The 19,914-nt window shown below is 37.9% G+C and overlaps 1 protein-coding gene across 1 annotated transcript in view; it reads right to left on the minus strand.

The window, feature by feature from the left end:
- notch2 (notch receptor 2) overlaps positions 1-19,914 on the minus strand; it is a 66,991-nt gene that overhangs the window by 14,717 nt on the left and 32,360 nt on the right. Inside the window, 14 exon segments of the mRNA XM_056463788.1 lie at positions 21-140; positions 1,618-1,731; positions 1,820-1,965; positions 3,861-4,053; positions 4,426-4,536; positions 5,310-5,543; positions 5,650-5,763; positions 7,948-8,061; positions 8,171-8,356; positions 8,470-8,625; positions 8,836-9,069; positions 10,502-10,624; positions 11,293-11,634; positions 11,969-12,234. Of these exon segments, the coding sequence (XP_056319763.1) occupies positions 21-140; positions 1,618-1,731; positions 1,820-1,965; positions 3,861-4,053; positions 4,426-4,536; positions 5,310-5,543; positions 5,650-5,763; positions 7,948-8,061; positions 8,171-8,356; positions 8,470-8,625; positions 8,836-9,069; positions 10,502-10,624; positions 11,293-11,634; positions 11,969-12,234 (2,453 nt within the window).

Raw genomic sequence — 19,914 nt, forward strand, 5'->3', positions numbered from 1 at the left:
CCCAGATTTAAAGCACTCACCTTCCCAGCCACTGTGGCATTTGCAGGTGTAGCTGGTGTAATCCAGCGATGGCTGACAGACTCCTCGTCTCTGACAGGGCTGAGACGCACATGGGATCAACTTCTCCTGACAGTGTTTCCCTGAGAAGTAAAAAGTACAGTCAGTTGTGGAGAATTTAACGCTGTTCAGCTGGATTTGCAATGTGCGCATCTGCAATAGTCACATCACAGGAAGTGCAATGTTGAGATCATATGTTGAAATGAGTTGTCTAAGGGAGATATTTCAGATGTGGAATCATTGCAGGATGTAACGATAATGGAGTGAATGTATTTTTAAGGCCTGTGACTATGTAAGCATTCAGGCACAATAAATTTACCATTTGTATCTTTTATTGAATAATTTTTACAATGAAGACTACACAATGTTTTTACATTTGATTATTCAAATGCTGTGCCTGAATATTGTCAGATTCCCCAGAAAAGCACAAAGCACTGTCTATTGTACATTTATTGTGCTTTTATTTTGTTTATTTTATGCATGATTTCCTCCTCTACAGAATCATCCAAATCAATCTTACTGAATTCTTTCCAAACAGAGCTGTTCAAGCTATCTGGTAAAATTGCAAAATTGCAATCAGGGCTGTGCGATTAATCGAAATCGAATCGCAATCGCAATTTCAAACTTTGCAATTAGCTAAATTGCAAGAGGCTGCGATATTAAATATATTTGTATTTTTTAATTCCCCCCGCCCAGAGCAAATGCGTGACTGCCGTCTGTGTGTGATAGTCTTACTATCTAATTGAGTGAGCACACTTTTGTTCTGCCCAATCAGAATTGCGCAACTGAACTATGTGGAACGGCCACAAAAAACAAACTGGAAATCGCTTACGAGTGGGATAATGGCATCTGCTACTTTAAAAACATTAATAGACGAAAATTAATATCAAAGAAAAACAGCACTGGTAATATGGGAATATTTCGGTTTCAAAGTCACAGACATCAAATAAAAACGTGTAATTTTTAAGAGCTGTCGCAGAATTGTTGCTACGGCTTGCAGATATTATAGAGCTGAAGCTTGACAACAAAACTAAATCGCAATATGTCAAAAAAAATATATAATAATCGCAACTAGATATTTTCCCTAAATGGCACAGCCCTAATGGCAATACATATATCGCAGAAAAACTAAATATTCCAAATGTCATTTTTTTTTCAATATCATGCAGCCCTACCCCAAAGTACTAAAACATATTCATTAGAATTAAATATGTCCTTACAATCAAACAGAAATAATATAATATAATATAATATAATATAATATAATATAATATAATATATTTTATAATATCTGTTTTGAGCTGTCTATTCATAAAAGCATCCTAAAATAATATTATTAGTATGTACTAATTACAATTATATGTATATAACTAATTTTGCAGGGTTGTCAGTTTAAATACATTAAAATCACAATTGTAACATTATAATTTGGAAACTATCACATTCATATCAAGCTTATAAAATCTGACCAATTAAGTGCCATAAATGATGCTTCTAAAAGTAAAACCAAGTCAAGAGAATGTGCTTTTAAGAACTGTAGACTGTAAATGTGTGAATAACCTGTGTATGGTAGATTGCAGTGGCATATGTAGCTGTTGACTCCATCCACACAGGTTCCCTGATTCATGCAGGGGTTTGACTCACATTCATTTATGTTGATCTCACAGTTGAAACCTGAATGCAAGAAAAGGGCAAACCAGTGAGTTGGAGTATGACATAAATGGCTTTGTTTCTCTGTTTAGAAAGGATCACATGCCATTACCTGCAAACCCACGGGCACATACGCAGGTGTATTCATTCAGACGGTCATTACAGGTTCCACCATTCTGGCACGGGTTAGACAGACACTCATTCTTGTCTTGGTCACAGTTCGTACCCTCCCAGCCAGGCTCACATTGACAAAGATACCTACACAGAAAACAGATGAAAATAGTTAGAATTAAAGGCCACTGAGGAGGATTTATATATTTAAGCATTTAATAGTTCCTAGTAATAGTTAGGGCTATTTTTTAACAATCTAGCCACAAAGTCTAAAGCGCATGGAGCAAAAGCATTTAGGAAGTGTCCGAATCCACTTTTGCTATTTTAATGACGGAAAAATACGCTCTGCGCCACGGCACATGGTCTAACAGGGTTGTGCTTATTCTCATAATGAGTTATGGGTGTATTATTTGTAAGAAGAAAAACTGAATGGACAAACTGAATGCTTCACTAGATAGAAAATCGTTACACACAATATCTGCAGCAAGAGGATAAAGAACAAGCTACAAACTTCCTCCATTCGGCCTCTTTACTTTCTCGTTACTTTACTTTACTCCTTTACTTTCGTGGATAAGGAAACGGTGTTGTACACACTCCACTGAAGAGATCTATTAGCCTGCATATTTAATTTCGTTTGTTAGGCGCCAAGATTTGTTTCAAAACTATTTCTAAATTCAGTTCTAATTTCCAGCAAACGAATAAATGAACAATAATAACGAAGTGTGGCAAAACACATTTCCTATTCTAATGCCCTATATGGTGATGCATACCAAAACCTGACAACTGGACAAATCTAAACTTGTTTTTATCAAAACAAATATAAATATGTATATAATAAATAATATGGCTAATAATAATAAGACTATAATAAAACAACAAATTGCCATGAATAAACTGAAAAAAGCCCTACGGACATGAAGAAGGCATGGAGGTAGTGTTTTTTTATTTTTAATATAGTAAATAATAATTTTTGTAACATTTTTATCCATATGTCAAGATATTTGTGTATTGCTGTACATTCATTCATTTTCTTGTCGGCTTAATTCCTTTATTAATCCGGGGTCGCCACAGCGGAATGAATCGTTCTTGCGGAATGAAGCGAAACTTATCCAGCATGTTTTTTTAACGGAGCGGATGCCCTTCCAGCCGCAACCCATCTCTGGCAAACATCCATACACACTCATTCACACTCATACACTATGGATAAATTAGCCTACACAATTCACCTGTACCGCATGTCTTTGGACTGTGGGGGAAACCGGAGCACCCGGAGGAAACCCACGCGAACGCAGGGAGAACATGCAAACTCCACACAGAAATGCCAACTGACCCAGCCGAGGCTCGAACCAGCGACCTTATTGCTGTGAGGCGACAGCACTGTATTGCTGTACATCCTCTGTGTATTAAGCGTTTGAACCTGCATAGGCGCATAACTAACTTTAGGCCACCTTTTACTTTGTCAATGACGTGGTCTATTTCAGTTTCTCAAAATAGTAACTTGCCAACAATGCGCCTTAACACATCTTCTTTATTGACCGGCACACCAGTCCACAAAGTAGCGCAAATGGATTTGCTATTTAAACAACACGGCGAAAACATGAAAATTAGGGTTGCGTTAGTCTGAAAATTGCAACTGATCGCGCAAAACACGTCTTATTGCGCAGTGTGTATGATAGGGCCCAAAAGACCTGGAACAATGAAAAATAAAGTAATTCAGGAAAAATAAAACAAAAGTTTAGAAAAAAGTAAAGCTGTAAATAAAATATAATAAAATAAATACAATTTTACAGGGCCCTGGGTTTATAATAATACACATTATAGTGACTCTCATTGCAGTGGGAACCTGTGTCATGAATTTAAAAAAATGCATTTTGGCATGTTTACATATTTGTTTTAATATTTGTAAAATCATTTGGTGTTATTGAGTGTGAATTTTGTGTATGTTTTAAATGTATGTTATTGTATGTTGTATCAATGTTAATAAATAATAAAAAAGAATTGATACATGGACAAAATTTCTTGCAAATTAAGTCAGTTCTTACCCATCCAGCTTCCCAATACACTCTCCATGCCGGCAGGGCATGCGGATACAACGGTCTGCCCCTGAGAGACACAGGGGCCCATAAGTCCCAACTGGACACTTGCAATTAAATCCATTCACTTTATCCTCACACGTCCCTCCACTCTGACATGGGTTTGAACTGCACTCGTTGATCTCCTCAGTGCATCGTTCCCCTGAAACAAAAAAAGAGTAAGAAAGTAATGAAAACTTACACTGTTGATTGAAGCAGCACATTCATATATCAGTGGTGTCATACTCAGCTCTTAAAGGGCCACAACCCTGCTTAGTTTAGTTTCAACCCTGCTCCAACACACAAACCTTCAATAAGCCTGAAGGACTTAATTAGTTTGATCAGGTGTGTTTCATTGCGGTTTAAACTAAATTGTATGGGCTGTGGCCCTCCAGGACTGGAGTTTGACACATGTGATTTATCAAATTGAAGACATGCATTGTGTGGCTGTGTTACAAACTATTTACACAGAACTTAATGACTAAAGCACATCTGCATATGTGCATTTATATTTGTGCATGTGGGATGAACAAACCTGTGTATCCAGGTTCGCACACACATTTGTACTCATTGATTCCATCCTCACAGGTCCCGTGCTGGCAAGGATTACTGGCACAGTCATCATAGTTAATCTGACAGTTCTCACCTATGATGAAAACAAATGGAAAAATAGCCAAAGGAAGCTTTACACCACAGCTCTTGAAGTAGTCTCTAAGAAAGTTTACATAATGCCCTTATTTCCTGTGTGTGTGTGTGTGTAGTAAAAGGATGTATCCAGCAGGGGGGTTAAGTGAGCTTTACTTCTTTTATTTGATTGATGAATATAGGACTTTTTTAGAATATAGGATTTGTCAAAAATAAAGCAGAGAGATGGACTAAGTAGACTATCATGTACTGCGCAAATCTTTCTGACCAGTATCCCCAGATCACTAGCATAAATCAAGCAAATAATTGTTCATTAATATTCTGTTGTGTTATTTATGATGAAGCAAATTAAAATAGAAACACACAAACTCACAGATTTTCCACACAGAGATCAGCTGATTAATAAAGGTCATATAAACACCTCGAAATTAATAATAAGTAATCAAAAGTTATAAAAATCTGTCTAATTCTAAAGTCTTATTATATCCTTTTACTGATTTATCAGAGCTTACCACAGCAGAATGAACCACCAATTACTTTGTCATATGTTTTATGCAGCAGATGTCCTTCCAGCTGCAACCCAGCAATGGAAAACACCCATACACTTTCACATTCACACACATTCATTCACTACGGCCAATTTAGTTTACCCAATTCACCATTACCACGTGTATTAGAGCTGTAGGGGTATTTTCATTATTAGACTTGCATAAAAAGTGAGAGGGGCTTAAATAAATTTCAGAACAACTTATACAGATCACGGGTGAGTCTCACCTGCGGTACCCGGCTGGCAGTTGCATTGGTATCTGTTAACCATGTCAACACAGCGGCCTCCGTTTTGGCAGGGATCACTCTGGCACTCGCGTATCTGCTCGCTGCAGATGGGGCCCATATAACCTGGCAGACACTCGCAGTGAAAGGTAGCAATTCCATCTATACATTTGCCATGATGACAGGGTTGGGGTTCACAGTCGTTGATGTTTTCCATACACAATGGCCCTGTGAAACCTAAACAGACCAGCAGATAAGACAATGGATTCATACAGTAGGATCAGTTCTTTGAGAACATTTACTAATGATAACTATTTACAGTGGTTAATGTTAATAATGTTACCTTCAGCACATTCACACTCGTAACCATTAGGACGGTCAAGACACTTGGCACCATTATGGCACGGAGTGCTGGCACACTCATCGATGTCCACTTGACACGTTTCCCCAGTGAAACCTGTGGTCAAAGCACACACAGTCTCATGACAATACCATAAAGTAGTGCAAGCTTTGAGAAGAAGTGTTCCCACAGCTTATTTTCAACAACACTGTAACAGGAAGTGTTATTAATTGTCTGCACTTATTATTAATATCAAGTCAAGTGGCCTTTTTCTAAAGCTATTTATACAAGGTAGACTGTGCCAAAGCAACTTTACAGAGATCAAGCAGTCATTTTAAAAAATCAGATACAAACCTTAATAATTGTGAAAACATCTACTAGTGCTAATACTCCCTTATGATTTTGAAAGAACACTACTTATGTTCACCATAGGTACATGAAAATTCAGTAAAAACAGATAAATTGTGAAATATTATAACTATTCTAATATTTTTGATAATAATGAAACTTGCCTTTTTTAATATTTAAACAAAATGTATTGCTGTAATTACAAAGCTGAACTTTCAGTTGTCCTGCTTATTATTTGATAGTGTGAATTACATTATTAATACTGATATAATACAGCATTACAACTATCAAACAGATTTAAAATGCTACGACAAACATGCACCCATGACATTAACTGAAATTATATTAATATGAATCATGGTTTAATAACTAAGGCCACACTCCTAGTTTCGATTAATGCCGCTTTAGATCACATCAGAGTACCTGAGATATTTCATAAATCTTATACAGTGAATCTGGAAAGTATTCACAGAGCTTCACGTTTTCCACATTATGTTATGTTACAGCCATATTTCAAAATGGATTAAATTCATCATTTATTGACCAGGCTTCCTGGTTTCCTCCAGACAAACAGCTCAATCTTTGTTTCATCAGCTAAAGGCCTGCTCACACGGTGCTAAAAGATTCCTGTAATCCTGGGCTAATATCTGTGGTCTTTAATCAATGCTTTGACGTGTTCACTGACATAGCCACTGCAATCAAATTTTCCCACTGATGAAGCAGAATCAAAAGATTTCAGACACTTTCCTGTCAAACCAAGAACCAATCGGAGAACCAAATCAGTACAACAACTTCAAACCACCTCACGGAAATGCCTAAATTTGCCATTACTAAGGCATTTTGTGAGCAAAATTAACGCTACAGTTTATGTTTGCTGTGTGGTATTATTTTAGAATGTGTGTTACAGAAAATGTGAAGGATGAATGGCATCCAACTCCAGATTAGTTTACTTGCAAAATCTGTTTGGCACATCTTGATTGTCATTTAGTCTAACATTATAACAGTTGAGATCTTACAGTGGGAATCGTGTTTATGCAGTCTGAAAAGCTACATTCATTTAGGACTATTAAAACGGCACAGTGTGATCCAGGCTTAGGAAAATTGTGTTTCTCATGATCTGAAAGTGCCTCAGGTGCCTTTTGGCAAACTCCAAACTCCAGGCTGTCACAGAGTTCGGCTACTCTACAATACAAGCCTGATTGGTGGAGTGATGCAGACGTTGTTCTTCTCGAAGGTTTTTCCTTAATCCACAGAGCAACGCTAAAGCTCTTTCAGAGTGACCATCTGGGTACTTGGTCACCTCACTGAGAAAGAAGCATCACCTCTGATAGCTCAATTTGGCCAGGACCGTGCTTTAGGTTCTGCCCTGATAATGGCTGCTACTACTCAGTAGGTACTATATTTGAATTTACTATATCACCTTTAGAAAAGTAGATTCTATCTAATATGAATGTGAGTAGTATGAATGAAACTAAGACGTACTACATCCGCCAATTGCCATTATCACGTGACCTATCTGTGTCAGTTGCGTCACTTCACTCCCATTCATGAATTAACTCACGTGGCATCAAGGGACAGCGTAGTGTCCACCGCATGTGCACTTCAGAATCCAGCCGGTCATCACATTCTGTTTTTCCAATACTATGAATTCGGATATACTACTCAGCTCGCATACTGTTTTTAGCAGACTATATTGTATGGAGGTATGCAATTTCGGACAGAGCCATGCTGAACACTGTGAATACTTATGTACATTTCATTTGTTTATTACCTTTGTGCAAAGATTTGCAAAAAATGTTAATTTTTAAAAAAATGTAAATTGTTTGTTTTATGAATTTAGCTTTGGAATAAGACTGTAACAACAAAATATGGAAAAAGAGAAGTGTTGTAAATACTTTTAGGATGCACAGTAATGGAGCCTTCAATATTGTTGGACAGCATCATTATACTGACCCTGAGGACACTCGCAGACGAATCGGCTGACCTGGTCTAGACATCTACCGTTATTAAGACAAGGTGAGCTGAGACACTCATTTATGTCATTCTCACAGTGCGTTCCATCAAATCCTATAAAGAAGAACACAGACAAACACACATCATCGTGAGATTAATATTAATACACAGAGCCAAAAAATGTCATCTTCCAATGAGTATAGATCGTGTGTAAATGTAGTACCTGGCATACAGATACAGGTGTAATCTCCTATCTGATCCAAGCAGGTGGCATCATTCTGGCAGGGGTTGGAGCCACATTCATTGATGTCCTGCTCACAACGTGGGCCGGTGTAACCTGGAGCGCAGTTACAGGTGAACGAACCCTCTGTGTTCTTACATGAGCCTCCGTGCTCACATGGGTTTGGTCCTGTTGGATCGAAAGACAGATTTATGTAAGATATACAATAATTAATATACTGTGTATGCAATAAAAGAGGAAATGTAGAGAAATACAAAAAAGAGAAAAGCAAACTATCTTACCAATGACACACTCGTCGATATCCTCTGCACATGTGCTGCCCTTGTATCCTGAAGGGCAGTTACAGCTGAATTTGCCATTGACGGGGTTTGTGTCGCAATGAGCGCCCATCTTGCAAGGGTTACTGATGCAGGCATCATCAATGTGACACAGCAAACCTTGAACATGGAAACAAACACTATGTTTAATACAGCTGATTGGAGTCGTTTCTGTTTACTACTTCAGTGAACAATATTTAAGCATATTATTTTACCCATGTGACAACCACAGACTGTAGTTCATAAGGATTGCTGCCAGTTTTTGAGATTTAGTGTAATAAATCAAATGCCAAAATGTCATATTTAGCCGGTGTGGTTGTTTACACTGACCAGTCTTGCCGGGAGGGCAGCTGCAAACGAAGGAAGCCACGCGGTCGATGCAAGTGGAGCCGGCGGTGCAGGGCTCAGCTGCACAGTCATCAATGTTTTCAGAGCAGTCCAGGCCGCTCCAGCCGTTCACACACACACAGTTGTAGCCGTTGCGTGTGTTACTGCATGTGCCTCCATTCTGACAGGCGTTGGGCTGCAGTCTGCATTCATCCACATCATCAGTGCAAAACTGACCTGGAGACAAAAGAGTCACCATTTCACCATTCGCACATTTTAAAGAAGGTTTGACAGTAAGCTGGAGTGGAACATTAAAACTAATTTTAAAAAAATCAACGACTGCATGATTTAACCACTGCATGATTTAACCCAGAATCAGATAATGATTATTGTACTTGTCACATAGATTACATGTTGTTATATATTTTTCTTTTACTCATTCATTTTCTTTTCGGCTTAAAATTAGTTGTATACATATAATTATAATTAATACATTCTAATAATAATATTTTAGGGTGCTTTTATGAATAGACAGTTCAAAAACAGATATATTCATTCATTCATTCATTCATTCATTTTCTTTTCGGCTTAGTCCCTTTATTAATCTGGGTTCGCCACAGCGTAATGAACCGCCAACTTATCCAGCATATGTTTTATGCAGCGGATGCCCTTCCAGCTGCAACCCATCACTGGCAAACACCCATACACTCTCATTCACACACATAATGTTGGAGTCAGAATTATTAGCCCCCGTTTATTTTTTTTTTTCACAATTTCTGTTTAACGGAGAGAAGATTCTTTTTCTACACATTTCTAAACATAATAGTTTTAATAACTCATTTCTAATATCGGATTTATTTTATCTTTGCCATGATGACAGTAAATAATATTTGACTAGATATTTTTCAAGACACTTCTATACAGCTTAAAGTGACATTTAAAGGCTTAACTAGGTTAATTAGGTTAACTAGGCAGGTTAGGGTAATTAGGCAAGTTATTGTATATTGATGGTTTGTTCTGTAGACTATCAAAAAAATAAATAGCTTAAATGAGTTAATAATTCTGACCTTAAAATGTTTTTTAAAAAATTAAAAACTGCTTTTATTTTAGCCAAAATAAAACAAATAAGACTTTCTCCAGGAGAAAAATATTATCAGACATACTGTGAAAATTTCCTTGCTCTGTTAAACATCATGTGGGAAATATTTAAAAACAGAAATAAAATTTCAAAAAGGGGCTAATAATTTTGACTTCAACTGTACACTATGGACAATTAGGCTTAACCAATGCACCTATACAGCATTTCTTTTGACTTGTGGGGGAAACCAGAGCGTTATAATTTTAATGTAATATAAATATTATTTTATTTAGTTGAAATGGTAACTTTATTTGAAGACAAGTTGTACATTGCAAAACTATTATTAGAGTGTAAAATAAAATAAGCCAGCAATTTAATCATAATAACAATTAAATAGTAATTCACATATGGTACTGATATTTATGACTGTCTTTACGTTGTCTAATTTGTCTAATTTCTTTGCTGGTTAAAGCACAAAGCTAGCCAATTATGTTTCGATATCATTACAAAATCACTTGTGAAAATGATTTGTTTCCCAAAACAAACGAAGCAAATAAACAAGCATTAAAGCACAGCTAGTTATTTCTTTACCTGTCCATTCAGGTGGGCACTGGCAGTTGTAGGTGTTGACTCCATCCATGCATGTAGCTCCATTCTGACAGCGGTGATCTGGACAGTCATCAATGTTCACCTCGCAGTTTGTACCATTAAATCCTGATTTGAGAAAAGAAAAAGAGTAAATTTCCTCAACATCTCCCTCTCAATCCCTGGTATCGGTAACACAAAGATGCCCTGTCTCGCTCTGGCAGTATTAAACATAATTACTCAACTTTAAAGCACGAACAGACATTTCTCACGGCTCGTGTTCGCTGCCTGGGGTGAGAGAGGAGTTTTGGCCTGTTGCTGTGTTTTGCCAGCACGGCTCTCTTTAAATGATAAACTGATAAAGTTCGCTTAAAGTATCTCTGTGTGTTTACTCTCAAACAGATGCAGATATAACCGGCATCTTATTTAATGGAGAGATTTCACTGTTTGTTTTGACAGAGATTCAATTAAGCCTTCTCCTCTATTCAGTGTAAAAGCTAGAAGTGATTTGATCAAAAGAGGACTAGTAAGATTGTGAAAAATAATTACAATAAAGCATTTTCAAATGTGACTTATAGATGTTAATGGATTTCCCCTTGTGCTGCAGTAAAATCCCAAAAGACACTGGTCTACCTGGCTCAGGTCCAAGTGGACGTTGACGTAATGATCCGGCAAGCTGTGGCATGTCTGACTAACATGTTTCAGTTCCATATGAACAAGTCTAGCTTCCCTTCAGATTATCACCTTTTTTTCCTATGATCAAAACAGCTTTCTACTTTCTCTCCTAGGGAACTCACCTGGCAGGCAGTGGCATACATAGGTGGTCTCTGCAGTTTGTCGGCAGGTCCCACCATTGAGGCAGGGGGACGGAGAGCAGGGCAAGTAAGGACTCCCGCAGTCTGAGCCGGTGAAGCCAGGTTGGCAAGTACATCGATATGAGCCTGGGGTGTTCAGACAAACACCTTTGTTCTTGCATATCGACGGTGAGGCCACACACTCGTCTGTGTCGTTAAGACAACGGGAACCATGATAACCTCGCTTACAGGTGCAAGAGTATTCGCGATTTGGCAGAGCATTGCAGATACCATCGTTGGCACATGGGCTGGACAGACATGCGTCCTCTTGCTCACAATGCTGACCTGAAGAGTAAACACCAGCATAAGACAAAATCAATTCAAACTTTAGACCATTTTGAGGGATGTAAACAAAAACAATGGTCTTTATGTATTTTCTCTTTTACATTTTTAATTTCTATAGCTTCCGAGAATCCAAAAAGAGCCACATATTGATTATGTTATGATGGCTGTTTTCACATTAAGTGAATTTGCCTCGTTACAGTTATGAAATAGTTTGACAACAAGCAGGAAATGTTCATGGGCCGATGACATGACCCCATTGAAATGGTCTATGACAAAGATGTTTTGTTGTTGTTTTTATGGTTATGAAAAGAAAAGATTAAGAGTGAGATCTGACCTGTCCACCCAGGGGCACACTGACATTTGTACTGGTCGTTGGGAAGGAGCAAGCACTTTCCCCCATTGGTGCAAGGGTTATTGGGGTAGCAGGTGGAGTTTTTCTGGATCTCGCAGTGCTCACCCGCAAAGCCCAGAGGACAGACACATGTGGGGCTCCCAGGGACACCGGCCACGCTCACCTTGCACTCTCCTCCATTTTTACAATACAACAGATAACACGGGTCACTGTGATGACAGTACTCCCCTAAGAAACCAGGAGCACACCTGAAACGCACACACAAAAAGAGTACATATATTGTTTTATCACAAATACTGTTATAGTTTATGTGTTTTGCCACAAATAAAACTGTGCTTCACCAAGTGCATCTAAACAAACTAAAATCTGGAACTGAAGCCAGGGTTTCTGCAGATTTTAGACTTTTTAAGACCTTTTTAGGACCATTATGAATGGAATTTCAGACTTATAAACAGTAAGGATTTTACATGTCCCATTAAACATTTTTCTAATTACTTAATGTGTCAAAACATGCAAGCCATACATACTTTTCTTTGACAAGCTTTAAAAACTATAATAAACTAAACGCATAACAGTCTTTTCCATGTCAGTGTCCTCCCCTCATATGGTTTATAAATACACAGAGAACTTACAAATGTTATTGTGAGGAACCATATTGTTAATTAGAGTTGTAAATAGAGTTTTGTTAATGGTTTTATGGAGATGAATTGTTATTGTTGGTGACTGTATACTGTGTACAGGTGTTGGCATGATTGGGAAGCTTTACATGGACAATGGAAAATTAAGACCCTATTTAAAATGATTTAAGACCTACAAGTCAATATTCAGCGAATTGAAGACTTTAAAGACCTTTTAAGACTATAATGAATGAAATTTCAGACTTGTAGAGGGCTAAAGAGTAAGGATTTTTACTTTTCCCATTAAAACATTTTCTTATTACTTTAAAAATACCTAAATAATGTGTCAAAACATGCAAGCCATACATACTTTTCTTTGACAAGCTTTAAAAACTATAATAAACTAAATGTTTAACAGTCTTTCCAGGTCAGTGTCCTCCCCACATAAGGTCAATAAATACACAGAGACCTTACAAATGTTATTGTGAGGAACCATATTGTTAAATAGAGTTGTAAATAGAGTTTTGTTAAAAGTTTCATGGAGATGAATTGTTTGTGACTGTATACTGTACACCGTGTATGGTATATGGACACTGAGTATATGGACATTGGAAAACAAGACTCATCTAAAATGATTTAAGACCTACATGTCAATATTTCAGCGAATTTAAGACTTTAAGACCCCGTGGATACTAGGGCTGCACGATTAATCGAAAAGAGATCATGATCTCGATTCAACCCTACACACGATCTTAATTCAGCTTTTCTACGATTCAGCCAATTATATTTTTAAGGTCAGGAGAGAAGCAAGGCAGTCGCACAAGTCTTCACAGCAACATTGACATCTTCAAATGGCGTTAAAAGTGTCACTTACTGTATTTATAAGGTATAATTCACCCAAAAATCACATTTCTGTCTTCATGTAATGTCGTATTTACGGTGGCGAAATCTCACGTAAGCTGACCGCGAGCTGTTTGTTTACTGCAGAGAATGTGTGCGTGCACGCAAATGAAACCAACTTTAGTGAACAGAACCTGCATAGGCTGTGAATAACAGGTAATAAAGTTGTAAATAACGTTCAGTTTGTTGCACAGAGCGATCGTTAGAGGGCCGTACGGGAGGTTTAATTTGCATGTATGTGTTTTTTTCTCACAGTGACCGCAGCCATGAGCCGCACTCGGAAGTGAAAGTGAAACCTGTGCGCAGATCATTTAAATGATCATATTGCATTTTAGAGTTATGATTACGACAAGCATTTGATATGTTTTTTCTTTCACAGTGAACACAGTGTTACCATGTCAGTATAACAACCCTATCCTATATATAATGGAAAACAAATGGTCTAATAATGTTGTCAATGGCAGATGACAAGCACATGTCTTAAACATAATAAATCAACTTCAGAATTATGCAACCCAGGCTCATTCCGAAAACGTAGTCCCGAGGACGTTTCTGGAGACCGCGAATTATGTAGCCGGAAGAACGTATGGCTGCATTTCGTTTTTTAATCGAACGGTATGATAGGGGTCGGGGCGCCGTTCTTTTTAGCGCTCGCCGGCTGATCGCTTACCTTCATGTGGAGGGCTTTCCCGCCGCACCCAGTATTTCCGGTTAGCTCGTCCTGTGCAACAAAAACGACGAGGGCTTTTCTTTTTCCGGACGGCTTTTGTAAATCGTTGGTTGGGTTTAGGGCGGGCAGGTCAATCAGTTAAATTGGTTGGGTTCGGGGAAGAAGGAGGGTGGGTCGGCCGGTCGCCCAGTCAATCATTCAGCCAGTCGGACAGACAAACAATCGTTCGACAGCGGCCTCTGGTGGGTTCATGCGAGAACAGCGCGGGCGCGAACGGCACTCACGACAGACGTCCGAGAAGCCAAAAAGGCGCACACAGCGGCCTCTCGCGGATTCGCGAAAACCAAAAACGGCAAAAATACGTACCTCCCGGGACGTATTTCGCAGTCTCCAGAAACGTCCTCGGGACTACGTTTTCGGAATGAGCCTGGGTTGGAATTATAAATAGTTGTGTTCTTATGTCATCATTTTACTGTAAATTAACAAACAGAACATATTGAAAGTCTGTTTATTTCCACCATAATGACTATACAAAATTTTGCATTTTAAGCAACAGTAGACCTACACATAGGCCTATTATTATTATTATTGTTTTACCATATGTTTGATAATTAACAATAGTAATAGGCTAATCATATTAACCTTTATTTTACATTTACAGAATCATGAAAAAAATTGTGATCTTGATTTTAAGCAAAAAAAAAAAAATCGTGATTCACATATTTGCCAGAATCGTGCAGCCCTAGTGAATACCCTGTGAAGCAATTTGAAAATGTAAAGAACAAACAAACCACTGTAATTTACATAATTATGAAAAAAAGTACCACTGTCAGCTAAATGCCCATAGCAAAAAAATAAGTAAATAAATGAATTACTGTTCATTTGCATTGAGCTCAAAGCATTTGCATTTTCAGTTAATTTTTATGCAGGTAAATATTGTATTCAGTTATGTACCCGAGTTTGAGTTTGAATATGTGTAGAAGTGATAAAAGGATATCAAAATGATTGATGCTATCTTTGCTTTGCAAATGAAGTTCCATGTCGTCTTTCAAAGTCCTTGAGATGCCATGTGAGGTGATGATGGCACACAGAGGACAGAATGAGGGCAATACAAGATGTCAAAAGCATTCCGAATAAGTTTCATTTCTGTATGACAGTGAACAACAATTCGTCATGAGACAGTGAGGCACATTTCTCCTCCTCCTCACTATAACTCTCCAGAGATTTCAGCACATGACCAATGCTCACAAAGAGGAAATTACATGATTGCAAAATAAGATTGAGAGGGAAAAAACCCTGTGTGCCCTTCTGTCTCATTCTCTCTCTATCCATTTGATTCCCACCCCTCCGTCTCTCTCTCTCTCTCTCTCTCTCTCTGACCTTTCTAGTTCTTGCTAATGTTTAACCATCACAGTCTAGTGAAGTCATAGATATAGAAAGTATTTGATTTGAGAAAAAGAGTGGCAGAACTAAAGAAACCAAGATAAGGATGAGCATTAATTTCCTTAGCATTAATTCAACTTAGTTTGTAACTCAATGCTCATTTGTAAGTTGCTAAATGACTAGATCTAATGTAAAGTTTCAGACACTTGTAAAGTGATCTTGTGTGTGACACACTACAGCCTGCTGCCATGCAGGTGCCGGGCTCCCAGAGGACGTTCAGGTAACACAGACGAGGGATAAAAAAGCCCCATTGACAATGTCTTTGTGTGTGTGTGTGTGTGTGTGTGTGTGTGTGTGTGTGTGTGTGTGTGTGTGTGTGTGTACAGGTATATCTGGTTCATAGGGACACAGATTTGTATAATATAATGAAATTGGTATTATTTAGATATACTCTATGAAGGTGGAAATTCACATTTTGCCACAGGTTTCCTGTGAGGTTTGGGTTTAGGGGCTGGGGTGGGGTGGGGTAGGGCTATATAATTAGCGGTTTTTACAGTATAAAATATATTACAGCTATAAAGTGTCCCTGTAAACAATATATACCAGGGGTCTCAAACTGCCGGCCCGCAGGCCATTTGCGGCCCCCCTCCTCCTCCCTCTGGCCAGCAACTGACGTCAAAAATATTATGCGTTTCGGCCCACCAAAACATATATTTTTGAAACTCTATCGATGTGCAGTTGCACATAGCCACTTGTGGTTTTGACCCCCACCTAATAGACATTTAAGGTACAGTACTGTACATACGGGTTACTTTCGGTTTCTCTCAGTGTGCAGTCGAGAGTAATGCACATGCAGATTATTCCTGTGGCTGATTTAAATATTGAAATAAATGTCCATAAGAGCTCTATTTTTTACTAAAGCTCTACTTTTGTAAATATTCAAGAGTCATTTCATTATAATCAGTTTTATGCCACATGTACTTTGTTGTACACACACTTCTATATGGATTACACATTATGCTGGTGGTGTAAATATGATCATTTTGCTAATATTCGATTCAAATGGTCTCATTTAATAGATTTTCCTCATATGCATATTAAGAATTGTATAAAAATGTGAATTAGTAAAATTTAACTGCTGTGTACATACTTTTTTCATACTTACAAAAAAGAATGATAATGAGAAGAACAATTGCCATTCTGCTGTCTTGCGCTATCTCTTAAACTTTTGGTTAAGCAACAATTGATTGGGACATAATAATTATTATTATTATGCCTATTATTAAATTGCAGTATTTTCATAGCAATTTAAACTATCCCTTCAATATGTACAACAAGAAACAAAAAGAAGCATACTGTGGGGAAGAATGCCTGAGTGCATCAATTAAATCAGGTTTTCACTTTTTTTTCTTGTGCTTGAATGTTAAAACGGCCCTCCTATGAATTGTCAATCACTGACATGGCCCCCCGCCAATTTGAGTTTGAGACCCCTCATCCGGATATATACTGTATATGTATACAAGTATGTGTGTGTGTGTGTGTGTGTGTGTGTGTGTGTGTGTGGTAGTAGTAGTAGCGCCCGTATGACTGCATATACACACCTACTTGAGATTCCAAACAACCCGTTTCCCAAAACGTATCTCCTAAGATCATACACAGAACCCACACACAATTGTTGCAGCTGAATTATGGCTCAGGATCAGATCTTTTTAGAAACACACAAGTTCTAATTCTGGTGTTTCAAATGAGAAAATCTGCAGCTCAATTTTTTAAATAACCAATATAATCTATTTTGTAATATTTATTAATTAACAAAATCTTTTTTAGCGAATCAGTAACAACACAAACGTGTGAAACACAATGTCATTTCCTCAGATTTTAATTTTAGCAGTTTTAAGCAGTAGAATATTTCATATTGCCTTGGTCAAGTTCTATGTTGTGCTATTCTCATGTCAGGGTTCAACGCTTACGATTTTTTCTACTGGCGCGATCAGATTTTTACTTGTCCTGCCCAAATTTTTACTGGCCCACCCCCCCCAAAAAAAAAAATAAGTTAATTGCTATTTCTTAGCCACATATTTTCAATAATGTGTCAAAAACAACATCTGTGAATCTAGAACTTATACATTTAAAACAAAGTAATAAATGTATATAATGAGCAAAATACCAAAGAGTTATGCAAACAAATAGAGCAGTATGGAAAATGTGCAAGTATTTTATTGCCATTCTAAATAATTTAACAAAAGATGGCTGACTTGCCAAACTGATGGAAAACTGTGCAAAACATCACGTTTTGTTGTGTTGCACCCACATAAATGTCTGCTTTCAAGATGTTAGAAACAGACGTTTTCTAGCAGCCTTTTACTACTCATAATTTGATGTTACCATCTCTTCGCTCTACTGATTGTTACCAGGTTACGGAAAAAAATAACATGCTCACAACATCCAATCAGATAAGCAATATGGTGTTCACGTCATCATAGAGAAGGTAGCATTCAAAGGCCTAAAAGTAAATATTGTTTGTCGATTCTAAGAGTATATTTGCATGCAATTGACAAATAGTTACAGGAAAATTAAACTTTAGTGACAAGGCAGCACTAGCCAGATCGGGCCAGTAATGATCCTGTCTACTGTCCCGAGTGTCTCTCACGCTGGCCAGGTCACGGGGCAGACCTTATTGTTGAACCCTGCATGTAACATAAAAATAGATTTAGATTTAAAAATATGTAGTTCTTAAAAATATATAAATAAACAAGTCTGCAATTAAATAAGGGTAATATTCACCTGAACAGTAACATAATTATTTGCCAGAAATTGATCTCAAATTTACTTGAAGAGGCCAATTTTTTTACTTGCATTCATGCAAGGTGGAGTAAAACTTGCACTCTGTGCATGATTTCACTTTGAGCTGTACACTTCCGATACACACACACTCACACAACTTATTTGTTATCATCATGCATTTTGTTTCATCTTCTCCATCCTGTCTGTATCTGAAAGTCCATACTCTCCACCACAGAGCGGAATATCATAATCTCATAATCAAAAACATCATAATCTCACATCATGCATCACACCGTACAAGCATGATTTAGCTGCTTTCCAGCGTGTGTGTGTGTGTGTGTGTGTATGTGTGTGTGTTTTTGCTTTGGGTAAGAATACACCCACAGTGACCCTCTGGTCACGAGATCACAGCAGTGCTGACACTCAAACAACAACAAACACACTTAAAGCCGGCGCAAGCAAACAGCCTGGACTCAAGGGAACAGGCCTTTTCAGACAGTTGTGTCACTTTATACTACTCAAAGTCATGGAGGGATTTTCACTTTATCTGCTCCTTTGATTTCAGCAGAGAAAAGCTCATTCAGACCACCATCACTGCTCTCAAGGGTTGCAGTTATCACAGCCATGCTTTGGAACAATAAATGAGCATTTGTTACTTTATTTCTGACAGTCGTGGTGATTTATATACACAAACATTCACAGACTGCAAAAACCTAAAATCCAGCCGTCTACAAAATGATAGCTCTGGCAGCTAAACTCATCTATAGGTTTCTTTGTTATACTTCATGCATTTTTCTCTCTCCCTTCCTCCGTCTCCCCCTTATTCACGCTCTTTCTCCTGAGGTGTCAGATTTCTACAGATGGTTCATATTAGCGCCCCTCTCTCGGGCTCACTGACCTCTTCATGTCCCATCCACGGGGCCTAGGGTGACTGGGTGGGGGAACACTCTTTTACTTCATACTTTTACAAAGCACCTCATGAAGAATTTGATTTCAACCCACTCACTTCCTCGTTGCAAAAAAAAGTCACCTTGGAATTTGTCCCCCACCCACACAGTACTTAGATTATCTAATATGAACCAGTTGAGGGTCGAGTGGGCAAAACTGGTAAAATGGTAACTCAAAAGTCTCCTTTCTGTCCACACTCCTTTCCTCCTTTGTTAAGGAAAAGAGCTGTCTGTATTTATAGACGCAGTCGGCCCTCCTCCACATCATCGGCTTTCTCTAATTTTCGCTAGAAAGCCAAAAGACCACAGGAAAAACAGAGGGAAAAAGAGCAGAGGAAGGGGAGGGGTGCAAAATGAAAAGAGTAACACAGACAGGGCTGAACCACAGAGAAAGAAAGAAAGAAAGAAAGAAAGAAAGAAAGAATGAAAGAAAGAAAGAAAGAAAGAATAAGGAAGAATAAGGAATGAAAGAAAGAAAGAAAGAAAGAAAGAAAGAAAGAAAGAAAGAAAGAAAGAAAGAAAGAAAGAAAGAAAGAAAGAAAGAAAGAAAGAAAGAAAGAAAGAAAGAAAGAAAGAAAGAAAGAAAGAAAGAAAAAGGGAAAAAAAGAAGAAAGGGAAAGAAAGAAA

Source organism: Danio aesculapii, chromosome 8 (genome assembly GCF_903798145.1).
Source record: "Danio aesculapii chromosome 8, fDanAes4.1, whole genome shotgun sequence".
NCBI classification, from domain to species: Eukaryota; Metazoa; Chordata; class Actinopteri; order Cypriniformes; family Danionidae; genus Danio; species Danio aesculapii.